The 21,092-nt window shown below is 49.7% G+C and overlaps 2 protein-coding genes across 2 annotated transcripts in view; one reads left to right on the top strand and one right to left on the bottom strand.

Annotated features, from left to right (window-relative positions):
- Positions 1–15,661, bottom strand: part of Pald1 (phosphatase domain containing paladin 1) — a 106,057-nt gene extending 90,396 nt beyond the window's left edge. Inside the window, exons 1-4 of the mRNA XM_047553788.1 lie at positions 15,638–15,661; positions 14,714–14,817; positions 7,750–8,120; positions 6,693–6,850 (exon numbers count right to left, since the gene is read on the bottom strand). The gene's annotated coding sequence lies outside the window, so the exon portion shown is untranslated. The remainder of the gene's footprint in view (positions 1–6,692; positions 6,851–7,749; positions 8,121–14,713; positions 14,818–15,637) is intronic.
- Positions 10,727–18,393, top strand: Nodal (nodal growth differentiation factor). The gene is made up of 3 exons (XM_047554361.1): positions 10,727–10,910; positions 15,759–16,462; positions 18,241–18,393. Exons 1-3 carry the CDS (start codon positions 10,727–10,729, stop codon positions 18,391–18,393), a joined length of 1,041 nt encoding a protein of 346 aa, XP_047410317.1.
- Positions 18,394–21,092: the final 2,699 nt, after the last annotated feature.

Raw genomic sequence — 21,092 nt, 5'->3', positions numbered from 1 at the left:
TAAAAAGGGCTGGGGATGTGGCTCAGTGGTTAAGCACTCCTGTGTTCAATCTCTGGAAACCCCCCCCCCCCAAAAAAAAAAACCCTACAGAACACAACATGAAAGAAGTGCCTTGGAGTTGTGCTTGGGACGTGGTTACCCTGTACCTAGTTTCAGGATTAAGATGAGGCCTGTGTCCAAAGCACTCGGCACTGCCTGGCACAGATGTGGTATCAGCTGACTTCTGACAGTTTATCCATCTATGGAATGGACACACACTGGGCACAGCTCCCAGCGCACCCGAATTCCCAAGTGTTCAGAGGTTTGTTTGTGGCCCCAGAATAAAAGGCTCTGAGGGTGGTTGCTGGGTGAGAACGCATTCTCACTTCCACAGAATGAGCTGCTCAGTGAGGTACTTCCTGGGCCTATGCGTAATCTATTAATCGTGTTAGCTCTCCCGGGCTTCCCTGAATTCCCAGCCGGGTATGTGCATCTCCCCACAAGCTGCCTTTGAAGTCTCCAGGGCCCTTTGATGTGAGTGGGGGATGCACCAGCCTGGGGATCCGGGAGCCCTGTGGTCAGTGGCCAATGATTGGACACTGGGCTTGGGGAGTTTGAGATGCAAGTGTCCCCATCCTGCCTTTGGAGTCAGGCTGCCCCGGCCCCAACCCCAGCATTGATATTGTGTGACCCTTGGCAAGTCACCCACCCTCTCTGAGCCTCAGATCTTTCCTCTTTAGAAAGAAAACAACAGAAACATCTACCGAAGAAGACTCCCTGGAGGGCTGCGGCTATAGCTCAGTGGAGGAGCCCTTGCCTAGCATGCTTGGGGGCTCTGGGTTTGAGTCCCAGCACAAAAAGAAGAAGGCGGCTCACTGAAAAGGCCTGGGTCCCACTCTAGGCCCAGACTTTGGTATCCCAAGGCCCTACAGCAGTAAAGCTCTAGTAGTATATTCTAGTGAGCATGCTTGTTTTTCAGAGATATAAATGCTACAAACTTAGAAAGAATATCAAATTTAATTATTGAGTCAGGCATGCCTATAATCCCAGCAATTCAAGAAACGGAGGCAGGAGGATCGCAAGTACAAGGTCAGCCTGAGAAATTTAGCAAGACCTGTCTCAAAATAAAATAAAAAGGGGCTGGAAATGTCTTTATACTTGCCAGGTACTGTGGCGCATGCCTGTAATCCCAGAGGCTCAGGAAGCTAAGGTAGGAGGATCCTGAGTTCAAAGCCAGCCTCCACAACTCAGCGAGGTCCTAAGCAAGTTAGCAAGACTCTGTCTCTAAGTAAAATATAAGAAAGGGCTGTGGATGTGGCCCACTGGTAAAGCACCCCTGGGTTCAATCCCTGGTACCCTGCCCCAAAATAATAATCTTTATACTCATTACTTTTATAAATTTTAAATAATGACTTTTAAATTTTCAGAGCTTATTCTATTTAGGAATAGGGTTAGAGCTTAGTGGTAGAATGCTTGCTTAATATGTACAAAGCTCTGGGTGAGATCTCCAGAACCACACACATGAAAAGAGTTTGTTACATTTAATTTCATTTTTACAGTTTTAGGATAGTAGACAATTTAAAAGTGTTCATTTTGATTTTCTGGCATATGTATCTAACCATTGCCACAATCAAGATAATAAACATATTATCACCCCAAAACTAGCCTTCTGCCCCTTTCTTATTCTTCCCTCTCCAGGCAACTGTTGACCTGCCCTCTGTCACTATACATTAATTCGAATTTTAAATGCAATTGGCCAGTACATGCTGCTTTTTACCTAGCTCCGTTTCCTCAGCATCATTATTTTGAGATTCATCCTTATCATACACATTCACAATTCGCTCCTTTATACTGGAGGATAATATTCCCATATATGGATATAGCACAGTTTATTTCTTTTCTTTTCTTTTTTGGTACCAGAGATTAAACTCAGGGGCACTTAATCACTGAGCCACATCCCTAGCCCAATTTTTATATTTTATTTAGAGACAGTGTCTCACTGAGTTGCATAGGGTTGCTAAGTGGCTGAGGCTGGCTTTGAACTCTTGATCCTCCTGCCTCAGCCTCCTGAGCTGCTGGGATTATAGGTGTGCACCACCGTGCCCAGCCAGAACAGTTCGTTTCCTATTCTCCTTTTAACTTGCATTATCCATGAACATATGGGTCACTTTAAATTTTTAATTATGTATATATATGACATATACACTTGAATTATATATATTATGTGTATATATGCATGTATATATATTAAATATATATAATATATATGTAAACTTAAAAAATATATAAATAAAATGTACTGGGATCACTGCTATACCCCCAGTCCTTGACTGATATAGATTTTTTATTATTATATTATTAGTTTATGTGTGTGTGTTATTTGGGATTGAACCCAGGGGCACTAGACCCCTGAGCTACATCCCTGACTCTTTTTATTTTTGAATAAGGTCTCACTAAGTTTCTGAGGTTGGCCTTGAACTTGTGATCCTCCTGCCATAGTCACCTGAATCCCTGGGATTAGAGTACACCACCACACCCAGCTGAATGATATATTTTTAATATTAGTGCTTTTTTTTTGATCCTGTGATTGAACTTAGGTGTGCTTTACCACTGAGTTACACACCCCTAGTCCTTTCTGTTTTTTTATTTTGAGACAGCCCCTCTAAGTTGCTCAGGTTGGCCTCAAACTTGTGATCCTCCTACTTCAGCCTCCAGAATCATGCAACCATGCTGTTTGAAAATAACCAATGTTGACTGACACAGAAGATAAAAACTTAAAAATGTAGAATGAAATAGGTATAGTAAATTTTAAGTAAGTTATTACAGAATGACTTCATAAGTTTCTGTCATTTATACTTTTGAAATCATTAAAACTTAAAAGGGCATTTTAAAAAGTGCACCATGACCCAGAGACTCAGGAGGCTGAGGCAGGAGGATCACAAGTTCAAAGCCAGCCTCAGCAAAAGCAAGGCACTAAGCAACTCAGTGAGACACTGTCTCTAAATAAAATTCAAAATAGGGCTGGGGATGTGACTCAGTGGTCAAGTGCACCTGAGTTCAATCCCCAATACCAAAAATAAATAAATAAATAAATAAATAAGAGTGCACCGTGACTTTGGGATCCTTTTTATCATTAGGAAGTGCCCTGAGTGATTCTCACCATCAAGCAACTTTGAAAGACATGAGTTAATTGTGCACATAAAAATCCTCGGCACAGTCGGGGACCTGGCACATGGTAAGCACTGAACCCTCATGTTTATTCTTAGCCCTGATTCTTGTACAAACCCTACACACACTCTCTCTCTCTCTCTCTCTCTCTCTCTCTCTCTCTCTCTCTCTCACACACACACACACACACACACACACACACACACACATAGGGACCTTCTCCCAGCCCCAGGCTTTTGGGGTCATCTAGCTTCAGCTCAGCCTCAACACAGCGATTCTCATGGGAGGGATGGAGGGGAGGTGGGAGCAGGAGGCAGAGGGGACCGGCTGGGCTGTGGGAATCTCTGAGAAGCTTCCGGGATGGGAGGGGAGGGCATTCTCCTGGTGGTCCCTCTGTTTGTTTCACAAAGCCCTCCCATTCCACGGGGTTCCCAGGCCTGGCTGAGGCTTCACCTCCTGACCCTGTGGGAAGCACCAGTCTGGGCTCCCCCAGGAGGGGCTGGGGAGGACTGAGCTTTGAGGCAGACGGGGCTGGCCCTTAGAGCTGGACCACTGAGGCCAGTTCCTGGTGGGCCAGCCCAGCTCGGGGCACAAGAGGATGGAGTGAGAAAGCACAGGAGCCAGGCACACAGAAGGCACCCTAACGTGCAGGTGCTGAGGTCCAGACGCTAGTGTGCCAACACAGGTCACCCTCCCATGTGCCCAGGAGAGGGAGGTGGAAGGTCCTGAAGCCAGAGGAAGGGGTGACCTGAGCTTATGTCCTTTAGGTAGCCACTGGACCAGAAAGTGCCTGCCCTGTCCTCTATGTCTCCCCAGGTAGGCGCAGGATTATGTGGAATCCTTCAACACGTATGTGCCGAGTGCTCGCGTGTGTCAAGAACTGTGCTAGGGGACATGGGGAGCTTAGTGGTAGAGCAGCTGCCTAGCTTGTGGAGGCCCTGGGCTCAATCCCCAGTACAGCAAGACCCTGCTGTAGCGGAGTGGGGCATAGTGGACAAGCCTGTAATCCCGTATAATCAGGAGGCTGAGGCAGGAGAAGCTCGAATTCAAGGCCCGCCTGGGCGCTTTACTCAAACGTAAAAAATACAAATACAAAGGGCTGGGGATATTGCTCAGTGGTAGAGCAGCCCTGGGTTCAAACCCTAGTTTAGTAAGAAGAAGAAGAAGGAGAAGGAGAAGAAGAGGAGGAGAAGGAGGAGGAGGAGGAGGAGGAGGAGGAGGAGGAGGAGGAGGAGGAGGAAATGGAGGAGGAGGAGGGGAACCTCGGGACAGTCGGGACAGCCGGGGTTCACTGATGAACTGGGCGGACCCAAGGAATCTGCTTAGAGCCCACTGTGAGAGGCAGGGACAGACTGAAAACAAACAGAACCAAACAAAATCAGGTACTGCCCAGCTGGGGAAGCCTGTGGAGCGGATGAACAGGGTGACCTGATGGGGTCCAGGAGGTTTGAGTGGGATGAGCTGATAAAGGTCTCTATGTGACAGGGAGGGAAGAAGTGGCTGCATGGGGATGTGACAGCATCCCCTCTGGCCTCCCAATTTGGAGTGACCCAGGGCACATTCCAGCACTACCACCAGCTAGGTGTTCCCCTGGGGCAAGCCGACCTCGCTGAGCGTTGGTTTCCTCATCTGCAATGTGGAAGTACACACTCGATCTAGGACTGACAGGAGGGGTAAGTTAGGTAACACAAGCACATTATGGTACATATGCTAATAAAATAATAAGTGGAGCTTCTAGCTCATCCAGACAGGGCCAGGTGCCTACAATCCAAGGGTTAGTCCCTGTGGAGGATAACGAACGGGACAAATCCAGTCCTGGCATGTGAATCCCAACCTCCTGATTCCAGGGCATCTTTCTGTCATCCAACATATCACAAGGGTCTCAAACCTATGTGTCTCTCGAGTCAGGTCAACAGGTGCTATGAGTTAAGGAGTGGTGGGGGTGTGGCTTACTTAAGAGAACAGGCCCTGCCAGAAGGAGGCAGCAACGAGTCAGCTTTAGGGAATGGTCACCAGGTGAGATGAGGGCTCAGACCTTTCCATTTCTCCAATGAAGTAAAACAAAAACGATCTATTTTATGCAAAATCTTAAGAATATTCATTGCTGTGATTTAATAAAAACTAAAAAACAGCCAGGCATGGAGGTACATGCCTGGAATCCAAGCAACTTGGGAGGCTAAGGCAGGAGGGTTGCAAGTTCAAGCCAGTTTCGGCAATTTAGTAAGACTCTGTCTCAAAATAAAAAAATAAGAGGGTTGGGGACTTAGCTTAGAAGCAAAGTGCCCCGGATTCAATCCCCAGTACCAAAATAAAATAAAATAAAACCTAAGAAACACAGCTGGGGACAGACAAAATATCGCTATTAGTCAAGCCTTGCGACAGGCAATTTGCAACCTTCAATTGCCAAATGCCAAACTCTTTGTTTAGTGCTTTGGTGAATACAGAATAAGCCAGGCAACAAGGTAGGCAATAAGACAGGTTCTTGAGTCCCCAGAAGTTTCCAGCCAGCAGTCTGGCTGTCTCAGAACCTGTCCCAGAAACAAAGAAGGGCTGAGATCAGAACCTGCAAGAGGGAGATCACCTGAGGAAGGCTTCCTGGAAGATCCTGGAGCTGCATTCTGCAGGATGAGTCCAAGTATTTTGTGTAAATAAAGCCAAGGTAAAATCATCTGGTAGAGGAAGAACAGCTTTGAACCTCAGGGGCAGGCAAGTTTTCTGTTGGGCTGAAGCACATCTGAGGTAAGAGGGGTTTAAAGTGGAGGACTGGAGGCTGGGACTCATCTCTGCCTCCAGATCATAGCCACGTGTGCCCCACAATCACCTGGACAGTACCTCTCAAGTCTGGGTGTCAGACCAGGAAAGCAGCAGCGTGGGGAACAGAGAGGGTGGGCACACACTGAGAGCGCAAGCAAGCAGCCGGTGCTTGCTGCCACCTCCGCCATTCAGGGGACCACATTCATTTGCTCAGGCTGCAGGTCACAGCAAGTGATGTTTGGTTATGAACCAGGGACTGGGGCTTCAGAGAGAAATGAATCAGGAGCCATCCCTGCTTCTAGGGAACTTGCTGGTCTGTGACTGTCACCAAAGGGAGTTTGGACAACTGCTCTATGCTGCTTCACTTTGAAGAGGACTTTGTTAAATAGTTAAATAGCGGGGGGGGGGGGGGGGGGGGGGGGGGGGGGATGGGACTGGTTTGTAGAGGAGGGGACTTTTTTTTTTTTTATGGTATCAGGGATTGAACCAAGGGAGCTTAACCATGAGCCACATCCCCAGACCTTTTAAAAAATATTTCATCTAGAGACAGATCTTACTGAGTTGCTTAGTGCCTGGCTTTGAACTTGCATTCCTCCGGCCTCAGCCTCTAAAACGCTGGGATTACAGGTGTGCGCCACCATGCCCGGAGAGGAAGGAACTTTTAAACTATGCTGTAAATGAGCAGGAGATATAGCAGAAACAGCAGGAAGAGCAAGTGAAAGGCCAGAGGGTCCTGGGACGCTGCTTCAGGAATTAGGAGTTCATTCAATCACTTGGCAAACACTCATTACCTAGGTGTGTGCAGGGGCTGTGCAGGCACTGGAGGGATGAGACAAGGCAGATTCCTCCACTCTCCGGTCTGTTGCTATTTAGTTCCTCCTCTGTGGCTTCCATAGGCAGATACATGCAGCCATTCCTGAGTATCCATGGGGACTGGTGTCAGGATCTCCTGCGGGTACCAAAATCTGCAGATGCTCAAGTCGCATATAAAATGACCTAGTATTTGCATATAACCTGTGTACATCCTCCCAGGCACTTAAAATCATTTCTAGATTACTTATAATACCTAATGCAAAGTAAAGATCGGGTCAATAGTTGCTATACTGTATTGTTTTAGGGATAATACCTAGACAAAAATTCTGTACAATTTAGTACAGGTACAACTGTTCTTCTCCGAATATTTTCTCTCCCAGGTTGGTTGCATCCATGGATGCAGAACACTTGGATACAGAGGGCTGCCTATATATGAAGGTACCCAGGGTCAACCTGGCATATAGGAGATGCTTATTAAATATGTGACCTTGACTTCCTGAGAATCTGATCTGAGTTAACATGAATAGACTCAGTGGACAAGCAGGTGTGTTCAATGAATAAATAAATTAATGACCAAATGCTACCTGCACTATGTTCTTTACACATATTCACTATTTTTTAAAACATTTTAAGTTTTTTTTTTTTTTTTTTAGTTGTAGATAGACACAATGCCTTTATTTTGTTTTACTTTTATGTGATGCTGAAGATCGAACCCAGTGCCTCACATGTGCCCAGGCAAGCACTCTACCACTGAGCCACAACCCCAGCCCATACACACATTTACTATTTAGGAAATTCCTGTTAATAATATGTTATTATTGATATCCATTTTACAACTGAGCAAGCAAAAACTTCAAGTGACTGACCTCATATATCCAGGTGGGAAGTGAGGAACAAGAATCCAGACTCTACTTCCTGAAGGCCTGACCCGAGTCAAGCAGGCAGCCAGGCTATGCATGGTTGCTCATGTCAGAGAAGGGTTCCCCGACAGCCTGATGGAAAGCATTTGAGAACTCCAAGGGACTTTGCCCTTACCTTCCAGCCAGCTGGGATGGCCTCAAAGGTTATCTCGCAGGTCAGGTGATGTGCTGGTCAGTTTGTCTGTGGCAGGGAAGTGAGAAGGTGTCACTCCCCATGGGGAAAAGGACACTCACTTGGGGTCTTCCTTGCCGGAAAGAGACCCTCAAATAATTAACCTCCTTTAAGATTGAAAAGGATAACTGTTAGCCTCTATCCTGAAGGCACCAGAGATGGGTTCTTCACAGTGGCAGAGCTGAGAAAGTTTCAAGACGGATGAGCTTTGTCAGATGGTCCAGTGGCTCTTGCTAGTCAGAGAAATTCCAGGCCCCCTGCCCGGCTCTGGGCCAATACACATCATAAACGACGTCTGTCTGCAGTCACCAGCCCTGCAAAAGGCAAGACTTGAGAGCAAAACAAAACACCCAAAAGACCAGATCTTAGTATAAAGCACCTATTTGCCCCTCATTTAGTTTATGGGAAAAAATAGGGTCTAAAAACAGGAGTTGGGGGCGATACACAGACCTGCCCTCCACATACTGTTCCCTCTCCTAAATACATGATCTTAAGCAAGTTCCCTCTGAGCTTCTGTTTTCTCATCTCTGAAGTGGGGACAATGATAAAAAAAATTTAACTCAATTATTGAGCACCAGCTGGGTGTGGTAGCGCATGTCCATAATCCCAGCGGCTTGGAGGCTGAGGCAGGAGGATGGCAAGTTCAAAGCCAGCCTCAACAACGACTAAGCGATTCAGGGAAACCCTGTCTCTAAATAAAATACAAAATAGGGTTGGGGATGTGTCTCAGTGGCTGAGTGCTCCTGAGTTCAATCCCTGCTACCACCACCTTCCCCCACAAAAAAAAAAGAAGAAAGTAGAAGCTTCATTTCTTTTGTTTCTTCTCCAGTTTTGGAGGATAAGGCTGCCCCATGGGGATGGGCCCTGTTTATACTGGAATTGCCTGGATTCCAGGACCCATGGTGATTTGGGAGCCCTGGGTGGTGGAACTGACTGCCTCCTTGTGGGAACCTGTCCTGTGTCGCCAGTTTTGCTGCCCCTGTCTAGGCTAAAAGTTCTCACTGCACTAACCACAGCCTGCCATTGATTTGTATGTGCATATGATGAAGGTAATTTCTGCTTCTGGGGAGGAGTCTGATTCAGAGGGCTGGGGCTCAAAACTCTCAGTGAGCATGCAGGCTAGGGTCATCGGAGGACAACCAAAGACACCCAAAATAATACCCAAATGTATGATCGTTTATCATTATAGCAGGTTTCAGAGCTTGCAAAGTATTTTTACATTCATTCATTTAATCTGCCTGGGAGGAGGTATCTCTGTTTTACAAAGAAGGCAACTGAATTTAGAGAGGTGGGTTCCCAAAGCATCTAGGAATCACTTGGGTGTTTGTTAAGTATGTCGAGTGCCATGCCCTCACTCCAAAGCCAAATTCTGAAAATCTGAATGGGATTCAGTGATCATCAGTTTAACAAACACTCCAGGAGATACTTATCCTCTGGCAAGCCCAAACACAGTGAAATTTGTGATTTATTTACTTCACAGAGGTTCGTTGGGTCCTGACTGATATATATATATATATAGTAGGAGAACAAGATGAACAAGGCGGTCCCGCTTTGAGCAACCCACAGATGGCTGGTGTGCAGACTGACCAGGGCCTAGGTTCCAACCCCGGTCTTCTGATTCCTGGGCAGGGCCCTATCCAGCTGGGCTCTATCCCCCTCAGGGGGACACAGCTTTGTAACTCCGGTGGTGAACCTCCTGGGCCTCTTTCCATTTTCTAGCACTTGCTTAGGTCTGAGTTTGTGTCTTTTTTTTTTTTTTTTTTTTGAGCTGGAAGCCTCCTTTGAAAGAGCGGGAGTGTGTGAAGCACCGGGCACTGTGTCTTGCACAGTGTCCGGGAAATGTTAGCCATCTGCTAATGTGCTCCTGGAAGATAGAAAAGGAGGAGCAGGGTGGGGTGCCGCAGAAAGGAAAGCCCTCCCTTTTGGAGGAAAACAGACTGGCCTGACACCCGGGCAGGAATTTGCATTTCTTTAAAGGTAGTTGCAGCCCTGCCCTTCCTTTGGGAGGGAGCCTAGGCAAGGATCACTGCAGTGCAGGTGAGGTAAGCAGGGCCCAGGGAGGTGAAAAGGAGGGAGTCTGAGGTCTCCGGTGGTCCTGCCACCACAGACGGGTTGCAGGACACGGGTAGTACCTTTTTCCTCAAATCACACAAGTGGTGCATGCCTGTGGGGGGAGGGGAGGATCGCTGCGACCAGATGAAGAAGCATCCCCTCACCCCCATCAGCTCCACCGCAGGTTCCAGCGGCAGTCGGAGAAATCTTCATCCCGGTCCCTGCCCTCCCTTCCTTATTTGAAGCTAGCATTTGTCCCCATGGAGGCCTCCATCTGGAGCTCACCTCTGTTGCCTAAGTACCCAGTACCCAATAGTTTTCCGTAGGCTGGCTCCCCAGACAGGCACTGCCCCAGAAACCAGGGAGGCTCCCAGAGTTCACGTGGACAGTGCTCAGGAGGCTGCCCCCAGCTAGACGGGGTCCAGGCATCCCAGGCCTGTGAAACCACCGACTGGGAGCCGAGATGTGCACACACTCCACAGTCCCTACCTGCTTCTACTTGAAGCAGACATCCATCCACAGTGGGAAGGAGAGGACGGGGTAGGGATCCCAGGTGAGGCAGAGGAAGAAAGCCTCAATTCTGAACCGGGAGCCTGCTGTCTCAGCAACAAGGACTCACAGAGAAGCAGGGTGCCAGGGCGCCCAGACCCCATGTTTGGATCCAAGGCCTCCTCCAGTTTTGCAGGCCACCTTCCCAGGTTCAGATCTCTCCACCCCCCGAGTAGAGGACCCTCCTCGATCCTCCCCCTCCAGGGGGGTCATAGGTTCTTAAAGCTTCCCCGGTGGGAGGAATGGCGGGGGCGGGGCGGCTGTGGAGGCCCAGGATATAAGGGGCGGAGGCGCTGCTTTCAGGTCCAGCCAGCCCATCATGTTCGCCCTCCGCCTCCTGCACGCCTGGTGGGTGCTGCTCCAGGCAGGCGCGGCCACCGTGGCCACAGTACCTCTACGGACGCAGGGGCAGCCGTCGTCGCCGTCCCCTCTCGCGTACATGCTGAGCCTCTACCGCGACCCGCTGCCCCGGGCGGACATCATCCGCAGTCTGCAGGCACAAGGTAGGCTGCGCCGCCCCGCCCTGCCCGCACCCGAGGGCGCTTGGGGTCGCCCGCCTGCGGCCTCCGGACGTGCGCTGGGGGCTGCGGAGGGGTGCTGTGGACCCCAGGGCCAGGGCGTACCGAACCCAGCGCTCCAAGGCGCGTCCAGGGTCTGGCTCTGCGTGAGATTCTGCGTCGGCAGGGCTGGTGGCAGGGGCACATCCACCGCCGAGTGGGAGGGGATTCCAGGGTTCCGGGTATGTCCCAGGCAGGGACCACTGCCATCCAGGTCCAGATGTGGGGTGCGTGGAGCGCAGAAATGTAGAGGGGAACCTGATCGCGCCATTTCTCGCCTCGGAGGTTTCGAAGTTACGTGCCTGGGCGCCCCAGTTTACGCTTTTGTAAAAAGGGATAATGGTGCCTTCATTGTAAGACTGTGGAAAGGGCTAGGTGACCGTGCACGGAAAACAGCACAGAACTGGGCACAGTAACAATGGTCATTATTGCTGCAATTATTTTGTCTTGTCGAATTTCCCTTTTCTTTTGGCGAATTTCCCCATTCTTTTTGCGAATGGTTCCCGGAGTCCGGCGTCGGGCGTCTCAGGCCGAGGCGTGTCGCATCAGGGATTAGGGCTCACAGAACCGAGATTACGGATGGAGTGTCACGAAGCCGAGAATTAAGGCAGTCTGTGTGCTCCGGTTCGGGATGGGGAGACGTCGGGCGTCCCCGGCGACCCAGGATTCAGAGCCTAGATTTGGATGCGGGTGTGCCCAGTGACCCATCATCTGCAAAGCTCAGGCAGTGCGTTTGGGCACCGAGCGCGGCGGGCAGGTGGGTGCCGAGGAGAGGGAGTCCGGACCTAGGACCCCTTCCCCGGCGCAATCCACATCCCGACACCTGGGCAGCCCCGTAGCCCCGCGCCTCCCTCCGCCTGCGGGGGCCAGACGGCGCTCCCCGGGCCGGGGCGCAATCAACATCCGCTAATCTGATCTGACCTGCAGCCCGCCGGTCCTTGGTGGCCTGGAGGCGGGGCTCATAGCTCCCTGGCCGGCTGCGTCTGGGCTGAGACTGCCGACCGGTGACCCTCTCCGGAAGGGTCATGTGGGGACCCACCAGGCTGGGGACGCCCTGGAGGGCGAAGCAATGGGAAATTTGCCATAGAGGTTGGCAGTTCCGCCAAAAGACCAGAAGGTGGCCTGGGGTTGAGAGGTGGGAAAGGGGGCGGGCACACCTTTCCCGTTCACTTCCTTCTGGAAAGTTCTTGAAGTTTTGGGAGGCGATTCCACAGACTTGGAATCTGAAAAACTGGGTTCTGCTCCCTCAAACCCAGCTTCCCAGTTCCCCACGCCTCTGGTTTTCCTTATGTAAATTAGGGATTGCTGGGGGTGGGTGTATCTAAATATCCACAATAAAATTCAGTACATTGACCTTGTGAATTGCTTCTTTGTGTAAGAGCAGCAGGAGGAGCCTTCCAGGAGGGAGGCTGGTGGGAAAGGATGTCCTTGGGTGTATCCTAAGCTGTACTACAATGCCTGAAATGGGAGCTGGAGTCTAACCAGATTAGGTTTACTGCAGATCCTCACTTTCCTCACCTTCAAAGGGTGGTATCAGCGGTCAGGGTTTAAAGAGAGGGTGCTTGTAAAGCACTTGGAAGCTGGGCCCAGTGACCACACCTGTAATCCCAGCAACTGGGGAGGCTGAGACAGGAGGATCACAAGTTCAAGGCCAGCCTCAGCAACTTAGCCAAATCCTGTGTCAAACTAAAAAATTAAACAGGTTGGGAATGTAGCTCAGTGGTAAAGTACCCTGGGTTCCTTTCCCAGTATTAAAACAAAACAAAACCAGAAAAACAAACAAAAAGCCTTGGGAAACAGCTAATGGTAATGACCCTTATAATTTATAATAACCTTTTCTTCAGTGTCCCTCATTTCCTTAATTGAGGGAAGGAGAACCCATGGGCCTGAGCCCCAACCACTTCCTTCTGTAGAATGGAGTGCAGCCAACTCTGCATGCAGCACACGGCTGGCTTTTGGGGTGCCCAGGTACCCCTCCCTCAAACTTGGCCTAGATGACATGTTGTATTAGTTGGGTAGATGTGCTTTTTACTGGGGAGAAGCCTGGGCATCAGTGACTGCCAAAAGATTAGGGACCCTGTTCTAAGATAAACCAGAGTAAAATCTGGGATGTGGCTCAGTGGTAGAGCACTTGCTCTCAGCATGGATGAGACCCAGAGTTCATCTCCATCACTGAAGAAAGAAGGAAAAAAATGAGATTCTGGGAGACCCTGTCAAGGCGGTGTTCTATGGAGCCCTGTGGGGGTGCAGCAAGGCACCAAGTCACAGACTTCTTCCCGTGGGAAGGAGCAGTCTCTCTCTTGCCCATCCATGACACTGCGTGTCCCACTTAGAGATGACTGTGTGCCCCTGTCCAGGCCCCTCACTGCCTAACTTCTGGACACTGACAATAGCAAGGAAGTTTGAAGACAGTCAGTGTAATTGAACTTAGGTAGTTGTGCTGGTAAAGCACTTTATGTACTTGATGTCAGTTAATCATAACACCCTGTAAGGTGGACACTGTTACTGTTTCCCTTTTACAAAGAGGGAAACTTGGGCCCAGAGAAGGAAAGTAACCTGACCAGTGTTGAACAGCAAAACAGCAAGTGGTAGAATTTGAACCATCTTGGGGGAAACTCTGGGGCCCTGCTCTTAGCCACTAAGCAAGAGTACTTTCCTTTAAAGGACCATTTGTATACACTTGAGATTAAACATTTTCAAATCGCAGGCCGCTGCTACAGGTGGCCAGGAGTTGCTACCGTGTCCCCCCCAGACGGTCAGCTGGGGCAGCAGTGGGAATGCGGGATGGATGTCCTTCCCACACCTCTGGGGAGCTGCTAGTCAGGGGCCGGTTATTGCCCCCTGCAGGCGCTAATTAGGAGAGAAGTGGAAATGAAGTGAAAAGGGGCAAGCTGGAGGTGGGCTGAGAGCCGAGCCGCCAGGAGGCTGAAGCTAGGAATCGCCCATGTATAATGCAGGCCAGCTTTCCAGGGAAACTTGTACCAGACCAAGGATGCTCTGTGAGACAATTAAAATAAACTTACATGCTCCATGCAGACTGTCCCTAAGTCAGTAGTCATCATGGCCTCGGGGATCTGTACATGCATCAGTTACAGGTCACCTGGTTTTATTTCTAAGGGCTGACCCCTGATTTTGTTTATGGTAAGCCATCACACCTCTTTGTTTCCCAGGGTCCTTGCGATAAAACAGAGGTGAGCGGTGCAAAGAAGAGGGGGGAAAGTTAGAGAGTATTGTTATTATTGACTTTTTTTTTTTTTTTTGGTACTTGGGATTGAACCCAGGGGTGCTTTACTACTGAGCTACATCCCCAGCCCTTTTTCAAAATTTTGAGATAGGGTCTAGCTAAAGTTGCTTAGAGCCTCACTAAGTTGCTAAGGCTGACCTTGAACTTGCAACCCTCCTGCCTCAGCCTCCCCTGTTGCTGGGATCACAGGTGTGCAACCGCCACACCCAGCAAGATTATTTTTAAGAGGGCTCAAATCCACAAATATGTGCTAGTTTAAGACATCAGACAAAATTAGTCCAGGACTGAAATCAATGGAATATGCTACCCCACTCCATCTCACCTACTTTAGGCTTGGCTGTCTTGGGTGGGTAGAACTAGGCTGTGAGTGGGTGTGTGATTGCTGTGTGTCTGTCCCAGGTGTGTGAAGGACCTGAAGATGTGGGAGGGTGAGCATCTGCAGGTAGATAGGAAAAACCAACTGAGGTCCCTGCAAAGCCATGCCTAGAATACCTTAGAAACCTACCTGTAAGGCTGCTGGAAATGGAAGTTTCTGCCTTGCTCCTTAGGCACAGGCTGGGGAGAGGGTGGCATCTATTGCTCTGAGGTTTTCATGACACTTGCAGCTAGCTTTAAAAAAAAAAAAAAAAAAAATATATATATATATATATATATATACACACACACACATATATATATATATATATATATATATATATATATATATAAAAGCTGGCAATAGACCTTTTTAATTTAATTAATTAATTAATTAATATGCAGTGCTGAGACTTGAACCCAGTGCCTCACATGTGCTAGGCAAGTGCTCTACCACTGAGCCACAACCCCAGCCCCTGCATCTAGCTTAATGTGTCTGTGAAACAGACCACTTGTCCAATGAGAATACAGCTCAAGAAGATGACTTGTTCCAGGGTACACAAGCCCAGAGTTTAAGTCAGAAGTCTCCAGATTGTGTGAGGGGAAAGAGGAGGGGAGACAGAATCCATAGAGTGCGTGTGTTTGGGTGTGTTTTGCAGCACTGGGGATGGAACCCAGGGCTTTGTGCATGGCTAGTCTACCACTGAGCTACATCCCTAGTCCTTTTATTTTTTATTTTGAGATAGGGTCTCACTAAGTTGCCAAGGCTGGCCTCAAACTTGTCATCCTCCTGCCTCAGCCTCCTGAGTCCCTGAGATCACAGGTGTGTGCCACCACACCTGGCTAATTTTTATTTCTGAGACAAGATCTCACTAAGTTGCCCAGGCTTGTGACCCTGTTGGCTGACTCAGCCAGTTCTTACCAGTTGTTCTCTGAAAGGCGACTGGTGGAGCAGTGATTTGGGTTTGGACTTAGCAATCGGGAAATTAAGATCTGACTCTTGACTCTTCACAGATGGACATCTTGGGTAGGGCCTTAATTGTCCTCACCTCTAAAATGGACTCAATAACCTTACCTCCTCAGGGAAGGGTATGGGTGACAGATGGTTGACATAAATAAGGGCTCCAATACGCGACGGAGGTGGGGGGAGCCCCTCTCACTCTTCTTTTCTGTTTTTTATTCCCCCATGTGTCCAGATGTGGAGGTGGAGGGACAGAACTGGACCTTTGCTTTCGACTTCTCCTTCCTGAGCCAAGAAGAAGATCTGGCGCAGGCTGAGCTCCGGCTGCCGCTGCCCAGCACCATGGACCTCCCCGCTGAGGGCCGGCTCACCATTGAGCTCTTCCACCAGCCAAAACTGGACACAGAGCAGGACCCAGCCAAGTGCCTGAAGCGTCTTCGGATGGAACTGTTCACCCTCACTTTGTCCCAGGTCACTTTTTCCTCAGGCAGCATGGTCCTGGAGGTGACCAAGCCCCTCTCCAAATGGCTGAAGGACCCCGGGGCGCTGGAGGTGCAGATGTCCAGTCTGACCAGAGAGTGCTGGTGGCCCTCCCCCAGCCGCCCTGCCGCTGTCACCGGTGTGCTCCTGATGCTCTACTCCAACCTGCCCCGGGAGCAGAGGCGGCTGGGTGGCGCCACCTTGCTCTGGGAAGCCGAGAGCTCCTGGCGGGCCCAGGAGGGACAGCTCTCCCGGGAGAGGGGCCTGCGCCAGCGGCGACATCACTTGCCAGACAGAAGCCAGCTGTGCCGGAAGGTCAAGTTCCAGGTGGACTTCAACCTGATCGGATGGGGCTCCTGGATCATCTACCCCAAGCAGTACAACGCCTATCGCTGCGAGGGCGAGTGTCCTAACCCCGTGGGCGAGGAGTTCCACCCCACCAACCACGCGTACATCCAGGTGATGCCAAGGCAGCAAGCGGTGGGGATGCTGCCAGAGAGGGGGACGGGACTCCCGCTCTGCTTTCGAATCACCGAGTTCAGTCCACTGTAGTCATTCAGGCAACCACCCTGTGCGGGGTCCCGCGTGAGGTCAGGAGGTTGTAGGGCTTACCCATTGCGGAGCCCTCACAGAGCCCCCCGGGGAGCCTTGACACACTGCTTCCCTAGGACTTTTTCTTGTCTTTCATAAAATTGGGGGTGGGGGTAAAACAGGGTCTTGGCTCCTCCCTGAGCCAAAACAGGGTCCTAAAACAGGGTCCTGTCCTTCCCTGACATTCTGGGAAACAAAGTTCTGGACTTTAGGGATAGACAGTCTGATTCCTTCCCATTAGCTGTGTGAAAGCTGCTTATTCTCGTGGGTCTCAGTTTTCCTACCTATAAAATGGGGAGAGCAATGTCCCAGCCCATAGGGTTGCCGTAGGGGCCATGAGATCATCTGTACGCAGCCTATACAGTGGGTGGCAGGTGACAGATGTGTTTGATGTGACATTATCATTACTTGAAGTTGGAGTCATTAATGAAATGGGGGCTGTTTAGGGGCCATGATCACAAATAACACTGTCCCAGACATTGTACTTTTCTTCCTCAAACTAGCTGACCACTCATTTCAAAGGAGTGAACAAGCCAGAAACTGCCGCCAGGTGCAGTATGTATAAGCTTAATGGCTAGGAGGTGGCAGAGGGAGTGGAACCCGACTGGTGAGCTAGGAGGGAATACAGAGCCTACGCTGTGGCTCTGATGTCAGAGGTGGCCCTGCCCTGCTCTCAAAGGTCATAAGGGACCGGATCGTTTTCATCTGTTCTGTGACGCCTGGAGTGAGTCTTTGGGCCCTGCAGTCCATCCTGCACGCCAAGTCCCAGCAGATTCAGGGGCTCTGGGGGGATGAGCAGGTGAGCTGAGCTCCTGCAAGGGAGTCGCTGGTGGGGCCAAAGCCTCAGACGACTGCTGGGCAGAGGCTGTCCCGAGCCTCACCCAGGTGCTACTCACTCCACTAGCCCACCTCCTCACCACCAAAGGGAAACCCAGGCAGTCCCCATAGCCAGCGCTCACTCTGACCTCAAAAGATGTCCACAGGGACAGGTTCCTAATGTCAAGAGGTGTCACCTTTCCTCTGTTGACTCTGCTCTTCACTGGCCAACAAAGCAAATCTGTAAAGAGTTTTCACATGATTCTATTCTGCTTCCTATTTCTGGAACTAAACCAGCAGTTTCTTGGAATACTTTTAAAGTTGGTATTCATTTTAGGCTCAAACAATAGGACTTGTAAGTTAGCTACTGCTCTACCCAGAAACATGGAACTTGGAATCTCTTTGTGAGGCAGCACAAAGCTAAAGTTATTTTAGCTGTTAGAGTTGATATATTGGCATGCTGATTCTTCTATGAAAACCATTTTTCTTCTATTTTTGCACCCAGAAACTGGTTTTTGTTTGTTTGTTTCTAATGGGGATTGAGCCCACTTAACCACTGAGTCATATCCCCAGCCTTTTTTGTTTTCGTTTTTCATTTTGAGACAGGGTCTAAGTTGCTTAGGACCTTGCTTAGTTCCTGAGTGAGGCTGGACTCGAACTTTCGATCTCTTGTCTCAGCCTCCTGAGTTGCTGGGCTTATAGGCATGTGCCACTTTGCCCAGCCAGTAGCTGACCTTTAACTCTAACTTCCTTACTCTTTACCCAGATATAACGCTGTTCTGACCTGCTGGTAGGGATGTGAACTGACTCTCTTCCCTTCTCTTCCACAGAGTCTGCTGAAACGCTACCAGCCCCATCGAGTCCCTTCCACCTGCTGTGCCCCAGTGAAGACCAAGCCTCTGAGCATGCTGTATGTGGACAACGGCAGAGTGCTCCTAGAGCACCATGAAGACATGATCGTGGAAGAGTGCGGGTGCCTCTGACAACGTCCTGCAGGGGTGCCAGATGTGCCTACACCCCAGAAGGTTGGGAGGTTCCCGGAAAACATCGCATTTATCCAGGGAGGAGAAACAGAAGGAAGAAGCAGCTCTGCCTACCTGAACCGAAGAGGAAGGGCTGCCCACTCTGTGAGGTCGGCCAAGCCCAGAGGCCCTTGTCAGGAGGAGGGAAGAGGAAGCCCTGCAGAGCAGAGCGCTTGCTGGATTTTCTTTATTGAAAAGACAGTAGCGAGTGAAAGTGCAAGTGCAAGAGTTCTTAACCTGATTTGTTTTTAAATTCATGAACCCCTTGAAATTGTGTGCAAAAGTTGGAGCAAATGTGCATTTATTTTTGAGGTGGGGCAAGGAGTATTCTCCAAAGCCGTCCGTGCCCCACTGTTCCATTCCCAATGATTAAGTATCAATTTATTAGATTAAAACTATTAATTTGGCTCTCGTTGCATCAGGCTGGGTTGGGGAGCCCTGCACATCTTCCTGGTTGGCCAGTGGCAATCTGTTGTCTGTGTCCAGAGGCTCCCTGGCATGGTGTCTGCTAATGAGTTGCATAAACAATAAAGCCATTGTCCAGTTTTCCTAGGCCAGCTGGTGTCTTTGACAAGAGAGCCAGGAACTCCTAGAGGACTGGCCATGTTGGATTACGGAAGCTGGAACCCTCAGATGTCCCTGAGTTAGTCTGCTTGGCAGACACAACTCAAGTCTATTAAAATTGGTGACACTTTACTGCCTTCTCTCAATGTGTGCTGTTAATGAGGGCCTTGTGGTTCCTATTGAGCAGGGGTGAGGCTTACTCTGGGGGGCAGGAGACATGGCTGTGGTCACTAAGCCGTGTGAACTCAGGTGAGTATTCACTGCTCAGCTCCCTCTTGTGCAGTGAATGAAACAGTGGACACTCACACATTTGTATGGACGCATTAGACTACATTCTGGCTGTTGCTGGGACATAGCTCATTGGTAGAGTACCTGCCTAGCAATGTGCAGGGCCCTGGGTCTGATCAGCACCACTACCAAAAAAAAATTGTTTGGTAGGCTCAGAAGACCATGAATTTTAAGCCATAGGCTATCCTAGGGGGCCTTCTCCCATCTCCCTCCAAAGCTTGCAGGGCCTGTTACAAAGACCAGTCCCTGCATTTTCCGTTGTCAGCTCTAAGACTGGCTTACTTCCAGGTTGCACAGGCAGCCCAGAAAGAGGACTCCAGGCAAACAGCTGAGCACCAATCCTCATATTCTGGATGAAAAAACCCAAGGCAGCACTTCTGCTCTTATCTGTGGACCTTGCTGAGCACGCCAAAACAGGCTATGTAGCAGGGGAGGACGTGAGCCCAGGGAAATCTACCCCTGACCCTGTTTCCCAGGGAGCCTGTCAGCTCATCCAACCTTAGAATGATCCCAACTGTGTGGGAACCGTGCTGATCTGACTTGACTCCACTGTAGCCTCGGTGGAGTCAAGGTGATAATCCTGGCCCAGGTTGGGACTGGATATGCTAGAACCAGATCTGGGCTTAAGAAACCTCAGTGCCTCAGCAATAAAGCTGATCCAGCTGCTCATTTCCTGAACTGGAAATATACCTGCCCAGGTGTTAAGAACAATTCAGAATCACAATAGGATTCTGCATCTAATTTTACTTTGGAGAATCAGATAGTATTGGGGCAGCCCTGTGAAGCCAGTTTGTCCCATTCCCTTTCCTGAATGAGACCCCAGGAGGCCTCATGGCCTGGCCACACCAGGGGTATTGTCCTTAATAGCCACTTGCAAGTTTTTGCTTATCTAGCTTTGTATCACATTGGCCTTTAGAGTCAAAACTTGAATGCAACCCTACCATTACCTGAGGGCTTTTGTTGTTTTTGAGTAAGTTCTTAGTTCCCCGGCCTTAAACTCCCTGTCCTTCTGCCTCAGCCTCCCATGTAGCTGGGGTTAAAGGCATGCATCACTGCACCTGGCTTGACCTGAAGTTCTTGGAAATGAAAATACTATCCTAGCATGACAAGGCCCTGGCTTCAATCCCAGCATCACACACACACACACAAAACCACCACAAAAAAAAATCATCCCAGGGCTTTAAGGAATCTACTAAGTAGGTACCTGATGGTTCTTAAACAGCTTGGGTCAAGAAAGTGAAAGATGGACTTGTGTGTGGCTATCCAGTTTATGGGGAGCATGTACAGTTAGCGTCTCTGTTGACTCAGAACAGACCTCCCTGACAGCAAGGCATTGCAACCCTTGCAAGGTAACAATGCAGGTACAAAGATGTGACTGTCTGACCCCTGCTGAAAACTCAGTGCTTCCTGTGCCAGCGACAGGGTCATTCTGCTGCCCTGTGGGTTAAAGCCTACCCGCCCCTGTCTGGCGAGCAGCTCTCTGCTTGAGCTGGATGGAGGCTTGTCTTGGATCAAGCAGGGCCTGAGCACCAACTGTCCTGCCTGTGCCTGGGGCATGGTCATTTTAACTTGCTCTCAAGGCAAAGTTCTCTGTTCCTTGAGCAGTACCAAGTCAAGTTCCAAGGGGAAAAACTGGATGCATTACTAGCCATGGCTGGGGAAGTGGGTGGGTCTGGCAGTAGGTAAAAACAAAAAGGAATGTGAGAAGCAGAAACATGAGGAACAGGAAGTGGCTGCTGCCCCTAGATGGCACCATAACCAAGGTTATCTCCATCCTGAAAAGCCTCCCTTTATCATCAGTAAGATCC

The sequence above is a fragment of the Sciurus carolinensis genome, chromosome 5, assembly GCF_902686445.1.
Source record: "Sciurus carolinensis chromosome 5, mSciCar1.2, whole genome shotgun sequence".
In the NCBI taxonomy this organism is placed as follows: Eukaryota; Metazoa; Chordata; class Mammalia; order Rodentia; family Sciuridae; genus Sciurus; species Sciurus carolinensis.
This window is presented reverse-complemented; position numbering and strand designations above follow the sequence as displayed.